This window comes from Lycorma delicatula, chromosome 1 (genome assembly GCF_047948215.1).
Source record: "Lycorma delicatula isolate Av1 chromosome 1, ASM4794821v1, whole genome shotgun sequence".
Taxonomy (NCBI): domain Eukaryota; kingdom Metazoa; phylum Arthropoda; class Insecta; order Hemiptera; family Fulgoridae; genus Lycorma; species Lycorma delicatula.
Window position 1 is genome coordinate 258230134 of NC_134455.1, and position 23048 is coordinate 258253181.

At 35.9% G+C, this 23048-nt stretch overlaps 1 protein-coding gene across 1 annotated transcript in view; it reads left to right on the forward strand.

Annotated features, from left to right (window-relative positions):
- Positions 1–21901, forward strand: part of LOC142330740 (uncharacterized) — a 92038-nt gene extending 70137 nt beyond the window's left edge. The window contains exons 13-15 of the mRNA XM_075376190.1: positions 954–1099; positions 7800–8031; positions 20838–21901. Of these exons, the coding sequence (XP_075232305.1) occupies positions 954–1099; positions 7800–8031; positions 20838–21004 (545 nt within the window). The 3' untranslated portion in view covers positions 21005–21901. The remainder of the gene's footprint in view (positions 1–953; positions 1100–7799; positions 8032–20837) is intronic.
- The last annotated feature ends 1147 nt before the right edge of the window (positions 21902–23048 follow it).

Below are 23048 nucleotides of genomic sequence, written 5' to 3' on the forward strand. Positions count from 1 at the left end.
TTCCACCATCTTCTGATCACTACTGAAAAAACCACAAAACCACTTTCATATTCCTTTCATCGACTATACTAGAAAAGGGAACGTATAAGGAATGTTCCACACACACACACACACGCGGAGTAAAAAAAAACTAAATTCCTCCAGCACTCTGGGGTCGGCACTGCGGGAGTGACAGTGCTCTCTCTTCCTCACAGTCTCGCGTCCAGCTTCCTATGTGTGCATGCGCACAACAGCCAAACACCACAGCTCTGGAACTGTGATGCGCACAGTTCCATACAAAGATTTTTGTATCTTTTTTCATAAACTGGGAAATAGCTATTAGCATTAAGCTTAAGGATTATACATTGTATAAGTATAAAGAAAAAAGGAAAATGTAAAGAATAAAAGAAAAAAGAACTCATTATATTAAATTTTATCGATAATAACAAGTGGAAATAGGGGATGCTGCAAGTCTACAGTGCCTATACGCGAGCCGCCCTGAACAACAGGAATCTGACTAAATTGCGGACATTAATGGCAAGAATTATTTTTTAGCATATTAAAAATGCCAAGCCTGAGTGGGATTTGAGCTTAGAGCCTTTCAGATTAAAAGTTAAATCTTCCAACGTATTAAATTCAGAACAGCTTAATAAATAACATATACTTAAGTGCCGTTATGTTATTTCTGTTACATTAAACAAAAACAAAAAGAAATCATAAATTTCTCCTGTACACCTTCTGTCATATAAATATCACAACGATTTCAAACAACAGAAGTACTGTACACTTCAATCTGGTATGTGCAAATATTTTGACAAAAAAGAAGCAAGCCAAGTTTTTTATCTATATTCCTTTGGGTTTCATCAACTAAAGATTGATAAGTTTTCATATATAATATAATAATTAATATAATAATCTTCTATTATTATATTTGTTCTGTACGGATAAAAGTAATTTCTGTATTTTCTTTTTAGGAACAAGAAGTTTAGTTGCTCCTTTTTGTAAAGGCGCAAAAGGTTCATCAGAATCAAAATATGAAGAATACATTACACCAGGACAGCCTGTTAAATATAGAATTCACCCAGACTATCTGTGTGGTTCATCTGGTCTTCAAATTAAAGTGAGAATTCTGTTATTTTCTTGAGAAACGTTTTACAACATTCTGTATGACTTAAATTAATGTCAGTAAAATATTATTAGAAATTTCCGATTTGAATAGCTGTTACAGAGCTACAGATTATAAGTGCCAATTCAAAAATGAATGAGTATCACCAAGGTGAAATGGAGCTAGTATCTCGTTAGGAAGTGTTTTTCATTTATAAAAATTAAAAATTACAATTAATTTGAATGAAATCCATTTATTATTAAGACGTTCGCGGACAGTTTGACACGTTTTTTATAGCAATCGTGATGTAAGAGATCTCCCCCAGCAGCAGTTGGATATTTCCAAAAATACTCTACTGATCAATATAAAACTTTTTTCTTCATTTATGATAATAAAAGGATTAGAAAACATACTTAAAACATAGGACTGCTATAGCATACCTGACCCGTTTTGTTAGTTTTTTCTCTTATAGATCAGGACTGCTATAGCAGTCGCATGCTGCATTTCTAGTTACTTTTTATGAATGAGTTATATTTATTACAAAAGTATGCAGTGATTTTGCTTTTTGTTAATTATTTTAAAAAAATATTTTAATGATAATTAAAATATATTTTATAAATAATTAACAAAAAGAACATTTTTTAATATTTTAAAAGAACATAAATGAAATAGTAATCAGCAATTATGAAATACAGTAAAAATTGACTTAGAAATTACAAATTAAAACAAACTATTTCTCAAGGAATGGATTTGAATATTTCTCTCACTTACTTAACTAAGAATTATAATAAAATCATTATTAATAAATCATTATCTATGTAAGTTTTATGCAGTTAACCTTTTCCCATCACATGATCCGCGGTTGATTAGTGCTCCGCGAAAATATGTTGGTATCTGATTGCCTCCCTTCATAGTCTTATGCTACCCTCTTGTGAAAAAAAATTTCAAAAAATTACAGTTCATTAAAGAGATTTAACAGATTCTGACAAAAAAAAAACGTTACGATTGGATATTTTTTATGCCTGTAACAACAAAAATTGAAATAGTAAAAAAATTACGATAATTTAATTGCAGAATTTTTTTGCGCATTTCTATCGCGGTTTTTATTAGCGAATTTTTTTTTTTTTTTTGCTTTGTGTTTATGAAACATAGTTTGCTGATTTTAAAAACAATACTTTCAAGCAAATCGGTTGAAAATTGGGCAAAATATGATGAAAAACCCGCGTCATAAATCACAGATTAGGAACATATGTTAATATAAGTGAAAGTAGATTCAGAAAACTACGTTTTATAAAAATTCCCACCACTCAAAAGGCTATTCAGATTGACAAAAACCCATTTTTACTGTATACTGTTATTCATTACGAATCGATATGTGTTACATGTTTACCGATATCAATTGTCAGAAAAGCTATTTATAGACCTCAAGTAAAAGTGACGTGTTTATGACCACAAATTCCTTTTTTTTGTGTGCCGTATATCATAATTTATTATGTGTTTCAATACATCGCTAGTAAGATAAGCTATTTTTGTAAATAATAAATAAATCCGTAATCCTCATAGCAATTATAATACACAAGACACACACACACACACACACACACACACAAGCACATTTCTGAGAAAAAAATGGTCATATTCTTTCTAGTATAAATAAAACATTTTACATCGTATAAACGTCGTTCAAATTGTGTAATAAAACTGATTCCTTTTTGAATATAAAAAAAAAATAACCGACTTAGATGCCATATAAAATGATTTTGTAACAGCTTTTTAAAACTGACGCCGTACATAACCAGTTCCAAGGCTACATGATCTGAAAAGGTTAAATTAACTAAAATCCCAATATTTAGATAAGTTCATAAAATCTTAATAATTCACTATCACTTTAGTTCTTTTATAGACACGTATTGAAATTCATATAAATATTACCAATAAAACCACTCAAAAATAGTAAACTTGTATTTTTAAATTTGTTAAGATTTTTATCCCATTCTTCAAAACACTTACCCGCACATAATGGTATGACAACAGAAGTACTGTACACTTCAATCTCGATATATCTATATCGTGTCTGTTTTTCGTTTCGTTTTGAGCGCATTTCCGACACTAAAGACGGTAAGCCGTTTTACGTTACCAACCTTCAGGGGTTGGAATATCTTCTTGAAACTCTACTTTGTCACCTTCAGCAGAAAGTAATGTTGTTGAATTATTATTCTTAGGTCTTGGTTTAAGTTGCTTAATAACTGTTTACCATGTGTTACATCTTCTGGTAGATAATTAAATTTAAAATAATCATGTCTCGGCAGTCAATAAAAGGCAGTTTTAAATTCATTTTTTTCTTAAATAAGAGGTGCTCATTATAAATTGTAACATCAACCAAATAAAAAACATTACTTTTTTATTCTATTTTACGGTTTTACTTGGACGCAAATAATACGATGTCATTTGATCACGTCGATCAATCCCTCAATCCCAGACATGTTTTGATTGTAAGAAACTATTTCTGCTGGTTTAATTCGTTTTTTGCCCTAATGATTTTCTGCTTCAGTCATCTCAGGATGGTGTCCAGTTGTAATACATAAGACCTCTCGCTTATCTTTCCATTTAGAAATGTAAATATTGTCTTTCCTCAACCATATATGATCACTTTTTAATATTATGTTTTATCACTCCTGGTGGATTTCCCCGTCGGTCTTTTCGTAACGTTCCTGTTCAATGCATTTTTTCCCGTAATAATTTTTTTTGAGAAAGGCCAGTACTGTTGTAATAATTGACAACATAAATATGATGACCCTTTCGTAGATATGGTTCCATCAACCTTAAAACAATATCGTCAATTTTCCCCTTTCTTGGTTATTATTAGATTTACGTTTATATATTTATAAATTCAAAACAATACGTTTAGTGTGCAGAGCTCATAAAACGTAATTCCATATCTTGCCCCATTTTGCCTTTCAAATATTGACGCGTTACAAGTCGGCCTCAAAAAAGCAGTAAACTTTCATCCAAAGATAAGGACTGGCCAGGAAACCTCTTGGAACTTTTTAATAATCTTTTTTGTAATAATATATTCACTGTTACCATCTGTCACTTGTATCAATCAGGAAAACAAAAACAACTGAAACATCTAACAATCTGCTAAAAACGTCTGCCAGACATAGTAACTACAAAAACGGGGTGATAATATAGTGGGTTATTTTAAAACATTTTCCGTAAGGTCGCCAATTTCACTTGACCACTGAGCAAACAAAGGCCTAAAAATTTGTTTAAGTTCTTCAAATGTTACAGCTTTAAAAGTACTTCCTATTCATTTGTTCTTTGTATGTGGTCATACAATTATTTTTACCATATTGACATAACTATTAACAGATTCCAAAATAACATTCATAAGATCATTATCCTATAATTTTCTAAACACATCAAAAGGATCTGCATTATTATCATTGGCATTCTTATACCAACAGCAGATTCATCAAACACAAAATCAGGAATTGGAGCTAGCGAGTTTACCCACACATCAACATCATCTGAATTTGCCGTATTACTTACTTGTGAAGGAGAGGATTCATCTTGAGAAGAAAGTGAGACAGGGTTAATTACATCTTCACTATGTTTGTTTCTGAAGACGAATGTGAGTCATCTGAACAAAATCAGGGTCGTCATCTATCATCTAGTCAGCTATTTGTTTCTTAAGCATTTTCTTCATCAGACTCCTCAACTCAATTATTTACAGAAAACTTAGATGTATTTGACTCACAGTTTGAAGCAGCTGCCACATCCAATTCTAAACCACGGTGTTGCTGTTTGATATACTGAAAACATTTAATTGTAAATCATTATCACTGTTTGAAGTATTTGGAACATTTAATTATCAATCGGTAATTTTAGTATATGATATATTGGGAACATCTAATTCTAATTGATTGTCTAACCGTCTGAAGTGTTAGAAACATTTAGTTTTGAATTATTAATGATATCATAACTAACTGTTTCATTGTTGTTACTATAATCATGATCGAAAAAATGTTCATAGTTGTCATGTTTACCTCAGTCTTATTTACACCATCAATATTTGGCAGACTATCAGGACATCTGTTTAAATTACTAGAAATACTATTTACATTCCCACTCATTATCTTATCACAGAGTTCATCATTGTCACTACCCTCTTGTAAAATACGGTCAACTCTTTCATGAAATAAATATAAACGGGATCGTTATTTACAAGTACTTTATTACTCACAAAACTACACAAAGCCAATCGATTGTGAACACAGTAATTACAATATAAAGAATATAGGACTAACAGTACAAACAAAGCAGTACAACACTCGACGAGGAGTACAACACTCAGGAATGGCGAGAGAAGAGAAAAAGGGCTCCCAACCTTAAATTAAAAGCGCATCCAGTTGTTTCACATGTTGTACTAGCACTGATACAGTACAAAAATTCAAGAATACAAGAATACGTTGAAAGTACAAAAATACAGCATTACAATGATGCTACCGTATCTATCTGGCCAGTAAAATATGGAATCATATTGACTGCTATAGCAGTCCTTTTTTTTTAATATTTTTATTTAGAGTCGCATCAATAATTAAAGTCATTAGCGACTTATCAGTGTAATGTAACTATACCATTAAATTTGTAGTCTTGAACGAACTCAGGTCGACTACTCCTGAGACGTGTGGTTAATTGAAACCAAAGAACATCAGTATCCACGAACTAGTATTCAAATCCGTATAAAAGTAACTACCTTTATTAGGATTTGAACCTGAGAACTTTGTCTTCAAAATCAGCTGTTTTATGATGATGAGTTTACTATATAATTTTCTAGAAAACAATATCTTAAGTGAATGGTTAAAAATAAATCATAAAGTAAAGAAACGTAACAGTAGATAAAGTATACACGTTGTATTGTTGTTTGTTGAATGACCAAGCATCTTTTAAAAATCATACGGATAATCATCAAGTCATTAGCCTTCAACTTTTAAATGTCACCAGTACCTCACCCAAACAAGATTTAACCCAAACTTACACACACACACACACACACACACACACACACACATATATATATATATATATATATATATATATATATATATATATGTGTGTGTGTGTATTATAAAATTTAATCTATAATAGAATTATAAGATCAAAACCATCAAATACAGTATATTAAAAAGTAGCACATTACGATATGTAGCGCTTTTGAAGTCAGTACTTCATCAACAGCAGTTAAAATTATAAATTACACATAAAAATTATCTGCATATAGTGCTTTGTCATTTACTATTAAAACCTCTATCCCATACCATGGCATGGCATAGAGTGAATAATAATTTACAGTGGAAAAAATGTTTAACATGATAAATACGTAAAATGTACCTTCCTCATTTACATTTTAGACTTTGTATAAGATAATAAGTATGATAATATTCTTACAGAATAAAGTAAAGATGATTATAAATATAGCTGAATTCAATTCAAAAAAAGAAAATTCTCTGTTAAAATTAATTATATTTCTAGTAAAAATTTTGTTGAATTAACTGAAATGTTGATTTCTAAAAGTACCTCACACAACAACTCATTTAATCTTGCAGGAACAATTCTGAGCAATTTAGACCTTTATATTTATTGCTAAGCTTAATTCTTTAAATTTATTAAAACACCAAGAATACATATGTACTTGAGCAGATTTGTTTTTTCTCTTTAAATTCTTTAAAAATGGCTGTAAACTGATGAGGATATTATGAGAACCAATCTTCATTCTAATTCTCAGATTCTTTCATACAAACATAAAAGGATTTTTGTATGAATATATTGTATGAGATAACAGTCTCATAGATTGAATCTCAGTCTACACTGTTAATTTATTAAAATAAGTTTATGAAATCAGCTTTATTGAATATAATACAAAACTCTATTATTTCAACAATAACCAATGATGTAGGTGAAAATCCATTTCAAAGTAAGGAAACCTTATCTGTCTTCACTGGGATGTCATAGTAGCTAAGACCGCAATGACTTTTCCATAGAAAACATTGGGAAACAATGGAAAATTTTTGAATAAATTATAACTACCATAAAATACATAAAAGTGTACAATCAATGTTTTTCCTTTTCATTAGTATGATTTTCAGAACAATTTACAGTTACTTGCTAATATATAGATAAAATGAATTAAATGTAATCACTAACACAAAAGTTTTGATATTGGTTAAGTTTAAGTTAGCTTTTGAAAATCAAATTTAAAAAGAAATGGGATAAGGTAATAATTGTGTAAAAGAAAAAAGACTGTTTAATATTTGAATAAAAAAAACTAGTAATAATGCTTGTCATCTAGGATTTGTATTTCTTTTTTATTAGAAAAACTTTGTTTCATCCATTATTTTCTCATTAGACATAATAAGAGTGCTGTAAATTTTAATTGGTCAGTAAAGCTTCTAGGTAAAAGTTTGATTTATCTTGGTTAAAAAAAAAAAACGTAAGAAAATATGTATAGTTGTAATATGTTTTAAATTAATTTCTTTTTTAAGCATTTATTCCACTATAAAAGTTCTAATTATATTGAAGGACCATGTAAAAAAAATGGATCCTATCTGTGGAAGTTCTTTTTCCATGCTTTATATTATATGACTACTTCAACATTAAGTCACATTATAATACTTATTTTGTATTATGAAAAATCTTACTGTTCATATTTCAGATGGTGAACTGGGACCATGGTGACATCCAGGTTTGTATGTCTCGTACTGAATCAGCCACAGGAGTAACTCCACAGTGCAAAATAATAAAAGGCAAAGATGAATATGTGTTTAGCATAGCTAAACCTTGTGAAAAACATAAAAAACAAGTTGATTCTTCACAGAATTGGTTAGAAACGTGCAGACCTATTTATCTAGATATCTCTGCACACTCAACTTCCAAAAACTGTTCAGGTAAGACTTTAGGTTAACTTGCAATATTCATTAAAAAAATGAATAATTGATTGAATTATTAATTTATTTATTACTATATAGTAATATCCTTCTTTATGACACAATTTATTTACACTGTTATTATTTATATTTTATCAATACTCTATTTTTAATTAAATTATTATTATTTTTTTTTTTTTTTTGTCTTCAGTCATTTGACTGGTTTGATGCAGCTCTCCAAGATTCCCTATCTAGTGCTAGTCGTTTCATTTCAGTATACCCTCTACATCCTACATCCCCAAAAATTTGTTTTACATACTCCAAACGTTGGCCTGCCAACGTGGCCCTTCTACCTGTCCTTCCAATATTAAAGCGACTATTCCAGGATGCCTTAGTATGTGGCCTATAAGTCTGTCTCTTCTTTTAACTATATTTTTCCAAATGCTTCTTTCTTCATCTATTTGCCGCAATACCTCTTCATTTGTCACTTTATCCACCCATCTGATTTTTAACATTCTCCTATAGCACCACATTTCAAAAGCTTCTAATCTTTTCTTCTCAGATACTCCGATTGTCCAAGTTTCACTTCCATATAAAGCGACACTCCAAACATACACTTTCAAAAATCTTTTCCTGACATTTAAATTAATTTTTGATGTAAACAAATTATATTTCTTACTGAAGGCTCGTTTAGCTTGTGCTATTCGGCATTTTATATCGCTCCTGCTTCGTCCATCTTTAGTAATTTTACTTCCTAAATAACAAAATTCTTCTACCTCCATAATCTTTTCTCCTCCTATTTTCACATTCAGCGGTCCATCTTTGTTATTTCTACTACATTTCATTACTTTTGTTTTGTTCTTGTTTATTTTCATGTGATAGTTCTTGCGTAGGACTTCATCTATGCCGTTCATTATTTCTTCTAAATCCTTTTTACTCTCGGCTAGAATTACTATATCATCAGCAAATCGTAGCATCTTTATCTTTTCACCTTGTACTGTTACTCCGAATCTAAATTGTTCTTTAACATCATTAACTGCTAGTTCCATGTAAAGATTAAAAAGTAACGGAGATAGGGAACATCCTTGTCGGACTCCCTTTCTTATTAGGGCTTCTTTCTTATGTTCTTCAATTGTTATTGTTGCTGTTTGGTTCCTGTACATGTTAGCAATTGTTCTTCTATCTCTGTATTTGAACCCTAATTTTTTTAAAATGCTGAACATTTTATTCCAGTCTACGTTATCGAAAGCCTTTTCTAGGTCTATAAACGCCAAGTATGTTGGTTTATTTTTCTTTAATCTTCCTTCTACTATTAATCTGAGGCCTAAAATTGCTTCCCTTGTCCCTATATTTTTCCTGAAACCAAATTGGTCTTCTCCTAACTCTTCTTCCACTCTCCTCTCAATTCTTCTGTATAAAATTCTAGTTAAGATTTTTGATGCATGACTAGTTAAACTAATTGTTCTGTATTCTTCACATTTATCTGCCCCTGCTTTCTTTGGTATCATAACTATAACACTTTTTTTGAAGTCTGATGGAAATTCCCCATTTTCATAAATATTACACACCAGTTTGTATAATCTATCAATCGCTTCCTCACCTGCACTGCGCAGTAATTCTACAGGTATTCCGTCTATTCCAGGAGCCTTTCTGCCATTTAAATCTTTTAATACTCTCTTAAATTCAGATCTCAGTATTGTTTCTCCCATTTCATCCTCCTCAACTTCCTCTTCTTCCTCTATAACACCATTTTCTAATTCATTTCCTCCGTATAACTCTTCAATATATTCCACCCAACTATCGACTTTACCTTTCGTATTATATATTGGTGTACCATCTTTGTTTAACACATCATTACATTTTAATTTATGTACCCCAAAATTTTCCTTAACTTTCCTGTATGCTCCGACTATTTTACCAATGTTCATTTCTCTTTCCACTTCTGAACATTTTTCTTTAATCCACTTTTCTTTCACCAGTTTGCACTTCCTGTTTATAGCATTTCTTAATTGCCGATAGTTCCTTTTACTTTCTTCATCACTAGCATTCTTATATTTTCTACGTTCATCCATCAGCTGCAATATATCGTCTGAAACCCAAGGTTTTCTACCAGTTCTCTTTATTCCGCCTAAGTTTGCTTCTGCTGATTTAAGAATTTCCTTTTTAACATTCTCCCATTCTTCTTCTACATTTTCTACCTTATCTTTTTTACTCAGACCTCTTGCGATGTCCTCCTCAAAAATCTTCTTTACCTCCTCTTCCTCAAGCTTCTCTAAATTCCACCGATTCATCTGACACCTTTTCTTCAGGTTTTTAAACCCCAATCTACATTGGGGTTTGAGCTACTGATCACCAAATTATGGTCGCTATCAATGTCTGCTCCAGGGTAAGTTTTGCAGTCAACGAGTTGATTTCTAAATCTTTGCTTAACCATGATATAATCTATCTGATACCTTCCAGTATCGCCTGGCTTTTTCCAAGTGTATATTCTTCTATTATGATTTTTAAATTGGGTGTTGGCAATTACTAAATTATACTTCGTGCAAAATTGTATAAGTCGGTCCCCTCTTTCATTCCTTTTGCCCAGCCCGTATTCACCCACTATATTTCCTTCCTTGCCTTTTCCAATGCTTGCATTCCAATCTCCAACTATTATTAAATTTTCATCTCCTTTTACGTGTTTAATTGCTTCATCAATCTCTTCGTATACACACTCTACCTCATCATCATCATGGGCGCTTGTAGGCATATAGACGTTAACAATCGTTGTCGGTTTAGGTTTTGATTTTATCCTTATTACAATGATTCTATCGCTATGCGTTTTGAAATACTCCACTTTCCTCCCTATCTTCTTGTTCATCACGAAACCTACTCCTGCCTGCCCATTATTTGACGCTGAGTTAATTACTCTAAAATCACCTGACCAAAAGTCGCCTTCCTCTTCCCACCGAACCTCACTAATTCCTACTATATCCACATTTGTCCTACCCATTTCCCTTTTTAAATTTTCTAGCCTACCAACCTTTTTCAAGCTTCTAACATTCCACGCTCCGACTCGTAGAATGTTATTTTTTAATTTTCTGGTGACCCCTTCCTTAGTAGTCCCCACCCGGAGATCCGAACGGGGGACTATTTTACCTCCGGAATATTTTACCAAGGAACGCGCCTCCATTATTAATATGTGAAAATGCAGAGAGCCACATTTTCTTGGAAAAAAAGCAGCTGTAGTTTTCCATTGCTTTCAGCTGCGCAGTACTCAGAGGACTGAGTGATGTTGATACGGCCGTTTAAGTCGTCCTGACTCACGCCCCTAATAACTACTGAAAGAGCTGCTGCCCTCTTTCAGGAATCATTCCTTAGTCTGGCTCTCAACAGATACCTCTCCGATATGGTTGCACCTTCGGTCCAGCTACTCTGTATCCCTGAGCACTCAAGCCCCCTCACCAACGGCAAGGTCTCATGATTCATAGAGGAGGTAAATTATTATAGTTTTACTTATATTAGTAAAAAGAATTTTTTAAAAAAATTCATTATGGGATTTCTTCAATGCTAAAAAATCTATACATTAAATGTCTGCTGTTAACAGTACTGTTCAGCTTTTTTTTCACCCTCTTCCCCTGGGCCAGACATACAATTAAGTAAAGCTCAGCCCAGGGAAGTGTCCTTTTACTCTAAGGGAGCCTCCCCACGCACCGGCAGTAAATCCAGTACGGCAGTTTGGCTCCCCCGGTCATTTCTTGATCTTTGTTTTGCCTGGCTCTATTCCCCGGGAAGGGATAACCAGAACCGATCTCCTCCCCCACCCAGAGACCGGGTCTCGGTCTTAACAATTGCCTGCCTCTAACCGCCGCACGAGGTGACCGGGCCCAGCCATGTCGTTCCCGGGCCCCGCACGACGGCTGGGTCTCGGTCTCAATTTTACCCCTGACCTACACTAGCTCCAGAGTTCCCATCCGCTCATCGGAACCGGCACACCTAAGCATACTGGTCCTCACGGACGGGGCTGCACAGCCCCGTCCGTGATTTCACTCCCTTCACGCCCTTCCCCACGCTAAAGTCCACGGCGTCTCCCTTCAGCGTCCTTAGCGCGTAACACCTTCATAGCATACGTGTCGAAGGGCTTCCAGTTCTCGTCTGCATTCAGTGATTTCAAGGTTTTTTCAGCCCTTGTACAACTGTCTACTATGTGTTGATTAAACTTACGTGATTTGTCGATCTCTACCAACCCCCACCGTTACTTTATCATGTCTCTCTTTTGTAGTAACTGTCCGCCTAGCATAGGTTTATTCTACCCACCGTTTTTTTACCCGTTAGTGTAATGTATGCACATTTCTGTGGGGATGGCTCCAGTCCTTGTCCTCGCATCCAATCCCCGATCGCATTTAAAGCCGTGTTTCCCCTTTCTTCCAGCTCAGCCTCAGACCTGCCGCTGAACGGTACTCAGAAATTTGTCTCCTGAGGTAAGCAAGCATTCATCCCTTTCGCAGTCAGCGCAGCCATAATCGAGTCCCATGTTATTGAACTAAATGCATTATTACGTCCAACAGAATTAGCATTGGCATTCTTCTTGTGCGCCAGGAGCCCTATCTCTCTAGAGCAGCCTAGTCCATTACCTTTCGTATTGCCTGTATTATGGAGTGTCCCGGCCAGAATCCAAACTGGTTTGCATGGATGCCTGCTGCGCCCGCATTAAGCTCGTCCATCACGCGAAGCGCAAGCATCCTTTCAACGGCCTTACCTAAGTTATTTAACAGGCACAAGGGCCGATAATCCGGGTTCGCTTCATCTCCGCCTTGCTTAGGAAGAAAAACCACTATTGAGTTCTTCCAGGACTCTGGGAAAGTCCTGTTCCCAAGTCCGTGATTGGCGATGCCCATCATCTCCAACGGAATTTCCTTGACTAGCCCTTTTACCACTGCGGCTAGTATGCCGTCCGAGCCCGGACGTTTTATGTCCTTCAGTTTGAGGTAGGCCGCCGTCACCTCATCTTGCGTGTAGCGCTTTCTTTCGCACTCGATGTATTCTGTAGCACCGTTATCTTCACAAGGAAACAATCTAATCAGTTAGCGTTTCGCTGTCTCCTCCGTGAGGACGGGAAGCCGCCTACCAAATCGCTTCATAGCGATCTGATAAGCCCGCCCCCACGGATCTGAATCGAGCTCTCCGCAGAGTTCTCTCCATTTATTTTTCTTAGACTGCTTGATTTCATAATTCAGTAAGCGTCGTGCAGCTACGTATCGCTGCGCAATATCTTCGTATGTATTGCTTCCTGCAACCCTTAACCGCTGTTTTCGGCGTCGTAGACTCTGAAGTTCACTTCGCTTATGCGCTATTTGCTCGGTTTACCAATATACCAGGTGAAACCTATTATAGTGAATATTGTAAACCTATATCAGTGAACATTTTTATAACATTTTTAAAGTCCTTGTTTACTGCTATATATATTTCAAAGCCCTTGCTAATAAATCCTTGCCCATATTAGCAGGGACTGATTTGTATTTCCCTGTTTATTCGACTTATAGTTTATTCTACTCTGAGGTAGATAATCCCCACGTCCGGAACAGAACATCTACTTTCCACATCCAGGGCGGAAACAAATACATAAGTACTATTCATAATGCTGGCTAACGGAGCTCCAAGTGTATCTCGGAGATGGAATTATCTTCGGCCTGATTCCACCTACAGGCCGTACTACAAGGACTGGATTTTTGGCCACCTGCAGACATGAAAACTTAAATGATTAAGAAAATGGATTCACACCTTCTTTAGACCTGGCGATGTGGCGGCTAGGGTCGAAGTGATTGCAGGAGTAACGGAGGCTCTTGCGCTATCCACATGCCCCCCGCGATGGCAAACATGTCACTAAGGTGCCCATGTATGTTAGTGCATGGGAACCCTGAAAATTTCGGTGTGTAGGGACATGGAGTCAGTGCAGAGATTGCGCATCCACTCTCTACCAGGACACATGTCGGTTCCACCGGCGTACCGGATCGGACTTCCAGGGTTGGTAGCCCTGGAGTGAGGGTGTACCCCGGCGGCTAGCCTTGCTACAGAAGGGATCGAAAATCATGCAAATTGAACTATCAAACGTAACAGAGGATTCACATAAACACCCTCAATCTGGTTGTTAGTAGAGAGGATGGCAATTTTTCGAGGATAAGTCCTTTCCTTATGGCTCGAGATATAAATAACTGTGCTGGAGGCACAGTAAAAGAAATCCGTAAAACACACAACGGATTTCATGTAGAGACAACGAATGACAACCACTCGCAGAAAATCCTTGGGCTGAAGAAGATAGGTGAGTTTGCTGTACAAGTTGATCCACACAGCACCCTCAGCACTTCAAAGGGTGTCGTGGTTTGTCGGGATCTTCTTAATTGTACGGAGCAAGAGATTGTAGAAGAGTTGATAACTAACGCAGCGATTGAATACCGAAGGCTGAACATGATGAGGAACGGCGAATTTCTTCCATCTGCATCTCATGTCCTTACTTACAGTAAACCAAGCCTGCCGGAAAAAAATGCGAGCAGGAATACACCGTTTGGATGTGCGGGCTTTTGTGCCGCAATCCATGAGATGTGTCAGGTGTCAACATTTTGGCTAATCTGCTACTCAGTTTGAAAGGCCACAAATATTCATTTTTGGTGAGGTAATTCATGAAGGAGAACCATGCAATGATCCTCCTCCTTGTGTAAACTGCAAAGGATAGCATTCCTGTAGATCAAGAAATTGTCCTGCTTACAAAGACGGTGGTTATGTAGGAAGTCAAAACCCTGCAGAAGGTCAGCTACTTCAAAGCAAAAAGGATTGAAGGTGCACGCCAGCCTAGAGCAACGACAATTTCTGCTCAGGCTGCGGCTGCAGTTCCTGCTCAAAATACTGTTGATACAGACCAGCTTCTCGGCAAACTTGCGTCCACATTGGCTACCATGATTGAGAGATAAACAGATAATAGAATGAAATCTCTAACTCAGAAGGAATTTAAAAAGCCTTTTGATAAAAGTACAGCCTCCAGAAGTAAAATCGACTATGAATAAAAGTGAATCTGACCACAGGAAGACAGCTACTAAACCAGAAGAAAAAATGAGTTTGCGTGACGTACTGAATGATGGTGCAAAAAGAGTGACTGCTTTGCAGTTTTCTATGGAAGCTCCCAAGCTTCCTACAACCGAGATGGCCTCTAAACCATAGAGGCCACAAAAAACTACACAGGAGAGGCCTGTTTCCCCCCTGCCTAAGGTGATGACTGGTGCGACTCCTGTTGCGGGGGTCTCAGAAGTTCTCGCTTCTCAATTGTCGCCTGGTTCAGGCGCCGATCCATGTCCATCATCGTCCGCGGTTTCGATGGTGTCCGATTCCGAGGCCGGGAGCTACGCGGGCTATGACATCCTTGACGAACACGAAGCTGTTCGACAAATGAAAAAGAAGAAAAAGGGATGCTGTAAAGGCAAAACAAGAGATTAAATAATTAAAAAAATTAGCGAGTCGATAATTCATTGGAATATCAATGAATTTTGTCAAGCATCCATGAACTCCAACGCTTGGTACATGATGTAGACCCAATTTGTATATGCCTGCAAGAAACACATTTCTGCCTAAATGAAAATTTCCATCGCCAGATCAATCGCCAAGTATAAAAGTTAGAGGTGAAGTAGTCATATTAATATTGACTAGAGTTACCACCGAAGCTGTTGGTCTAAACACAAATCTGCAAGCGGTCGCAATCAGAATGAAGCTTCCGCTGCAAATCACTATCTGCAGGATATACCGGCCGAATTTTGATTGGAAGGAAGGTGAAATAACACTTTCAATTGCTCAGCTTCCCCCACCAATACTACTAGTGGGTGTCTTTAATGCACACAATTCTTTTTGGATGTAGGATCGAGTACATCCCCGGGGAAGAGAATCGGAAAAGTTCCTACTGAATTCTGATTTCATTATCTGAACTGATGGTTCAGGAACTTTTTTCAATGTCAGAGAGATCGACGTCCTGTATAGATGTAGCATTTATAAGTGGATCGATAGCACCGAGGTACACTTTCCATGTTTTAGTGGATTTACATAGAAGCGATCATTTTCTGGTGCAAATTGTAACTGACGTTATAAGAAAAATATATCCAATCTCCAAAAGATGGCTGTTTGATAAGGCAGATTGGACGAGCTTCACAGTTAGGATGACACTCCCTGAAACAAATGGAGTAAAGAAAGCCGATGTCGACGTTATAACTAATGTCATACTTGATTCGGCATCAAGATATTTTCTCATAACATCTGGAAAACTCAAGAAGCGTATGATAGACGTATGATACATGCTAAAAAACAATCCTGGCAGCATGACGTATCATCCATTAACAGAAATACGACCGCGTCAGACGTTTGGAAGAAAGTACCAATCAAAATAGAAGAACTTGTGAAAGCGTTGGAGAAAGCCGGCAACACGTCTGCTGGTCCGGATGAAATTCATTATGTCATGATCAGGTAGCTGAATACCACTGAAAAACATAGATTTTTAGAACTACATAATCAGATATGGCGGGATGGAACGTACCTGCAGCAGTGAAAAAATCACATATTGTTCCAGTTCCAAAGAAATATAAAAATCTGACAGATCCCAATGTTACCGTCCTATTTCTTTGACGTGCGCTATGGGAAAAAGTTTTTAAAAAATGATAAGTAATCGACTCGTTCGAATTTCAGAAAAATAAAATCTTTTATCCTCACATCAAGCAGGTTTTCAACAATACCACTCAACTTCTGATCAAATGATTACAAGTACAAACTGGAACGAGCGATAAACGCCCCCAATGAAGTTGCGAGGAATAATGGTTTCAAATTTTCACCAGAAAAAACGTGCGGTGTACACTTCTGTAGAAAGAGAATTCTTCACCGAAGTCCTATTTTGACCATCGATTACCATCATATATTACACCCTTGTATACAATATTATAGATAAATCCCTTACATGGAGATTACACACACAGGACTTGGGTGTTAGATGTAAAAAATCCCTAAACATTACAAAATGTTTATCCAACATCAATTGGGGCTCAGATATAGAAATACTACTTAGGTTATATAAAACATTGGTTCAACCTAAACCCGACGACGGATGTACTGTGTATTCATCCACTAGAAAGTTGCATTTACGAAAGTTAGACAACATAACACATAACAGCGGAAAAAGATATGCCACAGGCGCATTCCGTACAAGTCCGGCGACTATTCTAATATCGGAAGCCGGAATAATGCCACTTCATTATAGAAGAGAGATCCTATTGCCAAGAAATGCGGCAAATATATGGTGCTTTCCTACCCATATAAATAATAAAACTTTCAACAATCATCTTTGGCTGCATTATATGAACATCGTGTTATCTACTACTAGGTCGTGGTTGGCTCAGATTCATTGGATGTCTTTTTTATGCCCCGATGGTCGGATGAGCAATTTACCATCGTGCGAATCACGAGGGGTAGCGTACCCCTCGTGATTCATCTATCTGTTTCGGTTCTGCCTGGCAGCTGATGAGCTGTGCGTCTGCGGGGAGCTCCAGTGAAATGAACACCTGATGTTCGACTGCCCTGCTCTTGGGGGGGCTAGAGACCGGGCCACCCTGGAACTTAGAGGTCAAGGGGAAAATTGGCCACTCACAAGCGGCGAGTCAATGTGGCATTATAGGACAGTGTGGGAGTTCCTTGATGCGGTTGCTATGTTCAACCGACATCAGTAGTTTACTTAAGGGGAATACTCCTACCGCACTGCTGTGGGAAGCTAACCTAGAGATATATGGCTGACCACCAGCCAGTTCAGACTCCAAGCACTTTAATATGGTGGACAGGTACTTGCTAACATTCAGCGACCTAGGCGTGGCAGCGAATTGCTGTCTAAACGAAGTAAATTTTAATTTATGGACGTCATATATATTTTTATTAGTTGACGGGGTGCGCATACCCGTTTTAGTAAATATATGACAAGTAGTCATACAGCGGTCTTAGTCCGCTCACGCTGTTAGGTAAGCTCTAGAAGCTATTTAGGACACTGGTTGCTAAACTGTTTCGAGTCTCAGCAGCCATTTGTGGCACAAACATTCGGTCTTATGCTTTAGGGCGACCGAATGGGGTTGTAGCGGGAGAAATGTCAAGCAAACCTATTCCAGACCAGCCGGAATAAGGTATCACGAATTGACAAGAAGATATGAAATTACTTTACCAGTGACATTAGCAATTTCTACAAGAGAAATGCCGCCATGGCTTTTACCAGCGGTAAACACAAGACTGGATCTTTCTCGTGGAAAAATAAAAGAGAACCAGTAGTAATCACCCAACAGGAATTTTAATCAACCGTCAGTAGTTACGAAGAATACAATAAAATTTACACTCACGGTTCTAAAACCGAACATGGTGCTGGATGCTCCATATATGTAAATGGAGAAGCCCATTTTTGGAAACTGCCAAATATGGCAAGTGTTTATATGGCAGATCTTATTGCCGTACCGCAAGCTCTTTGCTACTAGGAACACTACTGCAACGATAGAGTGCTAATATGTTCCGACTCTCTCAGTGCACTTACTGCAATTCGGAACAAGAGCATTAAGGACGTCCCTATTGCAAGCACCCTGTCCATTTTGTACGTTTTACGTAACGAGGACAGTGATGTGTATTTGTATAGATTCCAGAGCATGCAGGTGTTGCAGGGAATAAAAGTGCAGATGAAGCTGCCAGAAAGGTGACAGAAAAGATCTGTGATAACCTGGATATAATTCCTGTACGAGTGACAGATTAAAAATGTTCTAATACAATAAGAAACCGGTTGAGTAATGACTGGAGAAGATTAGATACCAAACTAAACTCAGTTAAAACTTCTCCGTATAAATGGAAGAGCGGCGTGAAGCTGATTCGCCGAGAACAAATGGCGAAGACCAGACTTAGAATCGGTACACGCGAATAACAAATTCACATTCGTTAACCGGCGAAGAAAGACCAATGTGCGGTGTTTGTAATGAAGTACTTACAGTCAAGCATCTAATGGAATAGTGTACATATATGAGGATCTCAGAAAGAGGTTCGGTCTAAGAAATAGTATTGCTTCTGATTTGGGAAATGGAAATGAAGAAAAAATAGTTGCGTATCTGCACGCCAGTGGACTATTAACAAGTCTATAAGGAAATTCAAGCTGTATTAAGGAATTTCTAAGCGAAGTAGTTAAATTCTATGAACAAAAAAAACGGTAGTTTTGAAACTTTGGCATGTATAGGGCCGGGAGGTAGCCCTCTTGCCTAGGGCACCCAGGCTCGCCTGCATGCAAGAGTGGGGGAGTCGGGGCATATCCGATTATGGCATGGGGGACCCTCGAGGGTGGATAGTGGACGCGGGGCAAAGGGTATGCATGCACAAGGCATGCCTGGAACCAGGTAGGTCAGGACCGGGAAGGTAGCCTCCCCGTGGAGGGATTCTTTTGCCGTCCTGAACAGGTGGTCGATTTGCTTCTATACCATGGAGGGGGGGTTTACCCCAATGGGTTAAGTCCTACAGGACAGTTTATAGTGGGGTAGTCAACTGCTACGGCATCCTGGGGTGACTGATGTAATGCTTAATGGCGGCGGTTCCACTTACTGCGCGGGGTACTTAAAAAAAAAGAAAACGGAAAACGAGTGTTGGTATAATGAATGCATTCTTTGTCATTTTTATTTTTGTGTTTTATTTATTGTTTTATTTTTAATATACCTTTACAACCTGTAATTATTTTTAGTGTGTTTTGTGTTGTCAATTTTAGTGTTTTTAAATAAAATGTATGGGCCCTTTACACCCTTACATCTGATAAACCTGATGGTGATTTAAACCTCTTTTAAAGAATGCAATGATGGCTAATGACCTTAGAAGTTGATGCCTATAAAAAAAATCAGACAATAAAAAAACAGCCCGCAATAATAGCATTAAATTACAATAATAAACAAATATTCATAAATGCCAATAATAATAATAAACAGAGGATACATACAAAACAGAATTTAAAGTAATAGTCAGGATTTATTCACAGGTAGACAAATAATGAAAACCAGAATTCAGTCCCATTGACAAAAGACATAGCATGATGCTAGTCTTAACACTTTTAACCACCAGTCTTGTATTAACAACAATAGTACAATAGATAAGACAAGCATAAAGTACTTTCTCAGCAAATACCTTTGCTGTTCACAAATAAAACTACCCAACAGTTTATGAATGAAATTTAGTACATTATTTCATAGTCTTTAGTAACTCACTAACCCATTTCTTGTTTTTGTGTAATGGAATTACTCGTGGCGTCACTATAGTTGCATCGAACCTGCACTTGAAATTCGCTCCTTAACTGACCTCCTCATAGAATACTTTCACTGACTGATGTCTCGCAGACTGATTCATAGAACTCACCTCGCAGAATTGATCTTCCCCAGAGTATTTTTACTCCTTTACTGTCAAACCGGACCCAGCTCGAAGCATGAGAATGATTGACCGTCCTCACATTTTCCCATGATTTCCAAGCCTTGGTCCGACAACTCTTTTCACAGAATGACATATGTTTGGTGTGTCAGTAGGCAGTATTACAAAGGATCATTGTTAAATGTACCTGTTACCGTTACTTAAATGATTCCTTTTATTCCCTTTCTGATTTCTCCCGTTATTATATATTTTCTACTACTTTCTACTTAATTGTAGGAATCCGTTACTCAGGTCCACTACACGAGTCTTGTTAGAATATATATATATATAACAACAAAGTTATTAGATAGGATATTACATAAATCAATATGTAGTCTCCCTAATGTTTTATATATTTGTTTTTGTTTCAGAGAAGGAATGCCGTTTTCCTGATCAAGTAAAATTTAATATTATTCTTCAGGGACTTCGCTGTGTTGAACCTTATAAAACAATTTGTTCATCTAGCTATACATTTTCTCCAGATATCATAATGATAGCTATTCCATTGATTTTAGTGGTTTTTAATTACCTGGTGTAGTATCAGCAACAGCACTATTTTTTCCTTAAAGTATTTGTTATGTTTTCATATAATTTTTTTTATGGTGTTTAAGCCTTAAAAACAATAAATTGTGTCTGTAATAAACAACAATGGTGTCTGTAATATAGGTACAGCTGATCTGTTATAATGTTTGGGTGACAACAGTAATGTATTTATCACATAAAGTATTATAATGAAACTTGTACAGTTGTGAAGTGTCGTGAAGCTTATGTCAAGAAATTGCCTTTTTTAACAGGACATTATTGTTTTAATAAGCATCCACATTTTAGAATTATTTTTCCATTTTAATTGTATCATTCATAGTACTTATTTAACTTCCTTCTTGAAGGTAAACAATTTTTTTATTATTTTCATCATTTTTATTAAATAAAATGTCTCTAGTTAATGTTAGTTGAATGATTTTTTGTTAGAAATTTATCAACCACATCAAAACTTGTGTTTTTATCCATAAGTGATGAAAACTATTTAAAATTGTAAAATTTGATGCAATAGATTGAACTAAATTTTAAAAGTAATTATTTTTAATAATTTACACAAATTGCTTTTAGTTACCCCTTTGGCTTCTTCAGCTACTCTTGAGATTGTAAGAATAAAAGCTACTAATGTTATAAGAGCAACCAAAAATGTTTTGAAAGGAATCAATGAAGATTGATTCAAAATCAATTGGAAGCAATTGTGAAACATATTAAAAACTTTTGTTTATAAAATTTGGCTTAGTCCTACATTTCAAAAGTGCATAGTTTTAGATTATATGAACTGCAACAGACTTTCTTCATGTTTCTATTATTTTTTATTTATTTTTTATTATTAGTTATTGTTATTATTATTGTTTTCAAAGATTGTATATCCATCCTAATAAAAGTTTTTTCTTTGCAATTTTAATAAGTTCATGTGTGATATAACCCAACTTCATCTTTTTAAGTCAATTAGAAAAAATTCCATTATTAGCTACTTTTTCATAGTATGAGCAGCCTACACCATTGAGGTAAATTACTTATAGGTTTGGTTTCACTATTCATTTCATGATAATTAACATATTTGAAAACTGATTGTTATAGTCTTAAAAGTATTGAAAACAATTTGTTCAGTGCACACCACAGAACTGAGTTCAGCAGTTCAGTTAGTGGACATATTGTAAAGTGAATTTCTCTTTCAAGAGCTCAAAGAGAGAAACTGATTAATTTCCAGTTGTATAAAATCAATTCTAACATACAGAGTTTAAAACCCTATATAGTTTATAATAATTTACTTAATTGTGTAAATAGTAAAGTAATTATTTATGTTGAATAAGAGGTGATTGTATTACTTCTAAGTATATTATTTATTCTATAAAATCTAAAATGTAATAAATCTTAAAATGAAAAGATTATATCATTTTTTATATCTACTAATTTTTGATTTGATCATTATGTGTTTATTATTATTTTAAGTTCTGTTGTTTCACCCATGAAATATATTTTAATAAAGACTAAGGACAAGAATAGTAAAACCGGCAAGGAATACCATTATTCATGCACTAAAATGTAGGAGGTCTGTAAATAAAGTAATGAGATTGGTTCAGAAAAACTTTTTATTTATGATCCAGTGATAAGAGCGATACTTTATTTACAGACCTCGTATGACAACAGTGCCTTTGTACTCACACAGAACCTTAACTGAGTGCCTGTAGGAGCAAATGATACGATCCAGTTAAACATGGACTCTATCACCTTCAAAATAATTTCCTTGGGAAGCTATGCAATGCTTCAAACAGTTTTTCCACTCTTCATAGCAGTGTTGGAACTCAGAAACCATAATGGTCAGTTACCATCTGAAGGATTTTTTTTAATGTTTCTACTGTTCCAAAATGGTGTCCTTTGAGGTGTTTATTTTTAAGGCGGGAACAAGAAAAAGTCACAGGGACTCAAGTCGGGTGAATAAGGTGGTTGAGGAACTAGAGGAATGTTTTTCTTAGCCAAAAACTCATTAGTTGAGAGTGCAGTGTGACAAGGTGCATTGTCATGTTGCAGCATCCAGTTGTCTT